General features: G+C 54.8%; 1 protein-coding gene across 1 annotated transcript in view; it reads right to left on the bottom strand.

Annotated features, from left to right (window-relative positions):
• LOC308171704 (integrin alpha-6-like) overlaps positions 1-2500 on the bottom strand; it is a gene marked incomplete at its 3' end in the record, with an annotated part of 28057 nt that overhangs the window by 11145 nt on the left and 14412 nt on the right. Inside the window, exons 5-8 of the mRNA XM_080546576.1 lie at positions 2404-2500; positions 1108-1321; positions 611-804; positions 1-110 (exon numbers count right to left, since the gene is read on the bottom strand). The exon at positions 1-110 is cut by the window's left edge and continues 110 nt beyond it; the exon at positions 2404-2500 is cut by the window's right edge and continues 35 nt beyond it. Of these exons, the coding sequence (XP_080402702.1) occupies positions 1-110; positions 611-804; positions 1108-1321; positions 2404-2500 (615 nt within the window). The remainder of the gene's footprint in view (positions 111-610; positions 805-1107; positions 1322-2403) is intronic.

Genomic DNA, 2500 nt, shown 5'->3' with positions numbered 1-2500 from the left:
CTGGCCTGAGAGGACCTGTGTGGGCTTGGTGACGATGCCCTGGGCGGAGCCGTGGTAGATGAACACACTGCCTGCACCGTCATGGTCATAGGGAGCACCCACAGCCACATCTGAGAGAGAGGGAGGGAGAAAGAGTGGGGGGGGAGAGAGAGAGAGGGAGGGGGGGAGAGTGAGGGGGGAGAGAGAGAGAGAGAGTGAGAGAGAGAGGGGGGGAGAGAGAGAGACGGAGAGAGAGGGAGGGAGAAAGAGTGGGGGGGGAGAGAGAGAGAGAGTGAGAGAGAGAGGGGGGGAGAGAGAGACGGAGAGAGAGGGAGGGAGAGAGATGGGGGGAGGGAGAGGGGAGAGAGAGAGAGAGAGAGGGAGAGAGAGAGAGGGAGAGAGGGAGAGAGAGAGAGAGAGAGAGGGGGAGAGGGAGAGAGGGAGAGAGGGAGAGAGCATCAACATGGAACATCTTAAGTGTTAGCATAGAGCATAGACAGCCTGACCAACTGACAGCCGCACAGACACACACACACAGACACACACACACACACACACACACACACACACACTCACAGACACACACACACAGACACACAGACACACACACACACACACACACACTCCTCACCCTGAAAGCGGTCCAGGTTGACGTCTCCCATGTTCTCCACGGCCAGGCCAAACATGGAGTCTTTGGGGCCGTCGATCCTGGTAGGCTTGACCTTGTTCCAGGCTCCGCCCTTGTTGACGTACGCATAGATAGCTCCGCCCACCTCCCCGTCCTTCTCAAAGTACTGAGGCGCCCCCACCACGATGTCCTGCCACCTAGGGACAGAGAGGGGTGTCACACACTCACAACTGATGTGTGTGTGTGTGTGTGTGTGTATGTGTGTGTGAGAGACAGAGTCTGTGTGTGTGTGTATGAGAGACAGAGTCTGTGTGTGTGTGTGTGTGTGTGTGTGTGTGTGTGTGTGTGTGAGAGAGACAGAGTCTGTGTGTGTGTGTGTGTGCGTGTGTGTGTGTGTGTGTATGTGAGAGACACAGTCTGTGTATGCGTGCGTGTGTGTGTGTGTGCGTGTGCGTGTGTGTGTGTGTGTGTGTGTGTGTGTGTGTGTCTCATCCTCGTACCCGTCTCCGTTCAGGTCCAACACCGCCAGGTCGTAGCCGAAGGAGGAGGCCAGCCCCTCCCCCTCCAGGATGAACTCTGGTGACAGCATGTTGGAGTTCTCCGACTCCTTCCTTAGCAACACCACCGCCCCGCTGTGATTGGCCCTGGGGGCCCCGGCAACCACGGTCAGCTGACCCTTCTTAGTCAGAGCCTTGCCAGAGTCCAGAGAGAAGCCTGATGACAGACACACACACACACACACACACACATAATCAATCACTGTGATCAGTCAGTCAGTCAGTCAGTCGGCCAGTCAGTCAGTCAGTCAGTCAGAGAGACAGACAGAAAGTCAGTCAGTCAGAGAGACAGTCAGTCAGTCAGTCAGTCAGTAAGACAGACAGTCGGTCAACCAGTCAGTCAGTCAGTCAGTCAGTCAAACGGTCAGTCAGTCAGTCATTCAGTCAGTCAGTCAGTCAGTCAGACAGACACAGACAGTCAGTCAGAGAGACAGTCATTCAGTCAGACAGACAAACAAACAGACAAACAGACAGCCAGTCGGTTTGTCAGACACAAACAGTCAATCCAACAGACAGACAAACAGACAAACAGACAAACAGACAGACAGACAGTCAGACAGAGCACAGACAGACTTTAACAGACAGACATGCATGGCCACACAGATATAGATCCAGTATGACGTTTGGAGGAGATGGGCTTTCACAGTGAAATGGAGGCCTGACTAAAGGACTGTACACAGAGGGAGGGGACACTGGTTCAGCCAATGAATCCAACTGTTTCACTGAACATGCATGATGCACACACACACACACACACACACACACACACACACACATACACACACAACCAGAGCACCAGCACATGTTTGAATGGTTGGGGGGGGGGGGGGGGGATAATGACAACGTGAGACAGAATTGATCTGGGTGGGGAAGCATGACATCATCACCCAGGAAGTCCCACCAACCTAAGTAGCTATTGGCCGTCACATCGGTCTCCATAGCAACCTGGGGAGGAAGCGACTTGTACACAAACTGATCAGCGCTGGAGCTGGAGACGCTGGTCATGAACAGAACACCTGGACACACACACACACACACAGAGCCAGACACACAATCCTGAAAGCATGAAGCTGAACACACACACACACACACACACACAGTATTCCCTACACTCAGTCCCTACAAGCTAGCAGGAGACCTACGCGGGTGACTGTGATGGAGGGATGAACAGAGGAGGGGAGGGAGGAGGGGTGGAGAGAGGGATGAAGGAGGAGAGAGTGACGGGGGGGGGGGACGTACCCAGGTAGCTGTTGGGGGGGACCGGGACCAGGTCGGGGTCCAGCAGGTTCTCATCTCCCACCTCATACGGGCCGTCGTCATAGTGACCCAGCTCCAA

This window comes from Nansenia antarctica (assembly GCF_963989245.1).
Source record: "Nansenia antarctica genome assembly, chromosome: 16".
Classification (NCBI taxonomy): Eukaryota; Metazoa; Chordata; class Actinopteri; order Argentiniformes; family Microstomatidae; genus Nansenia; species Nansenia antarctica.
Note: the sequence above shows the minus strand (reverse complement) of the source record. Positions and strands in the feature narration are given on the sequence as shown.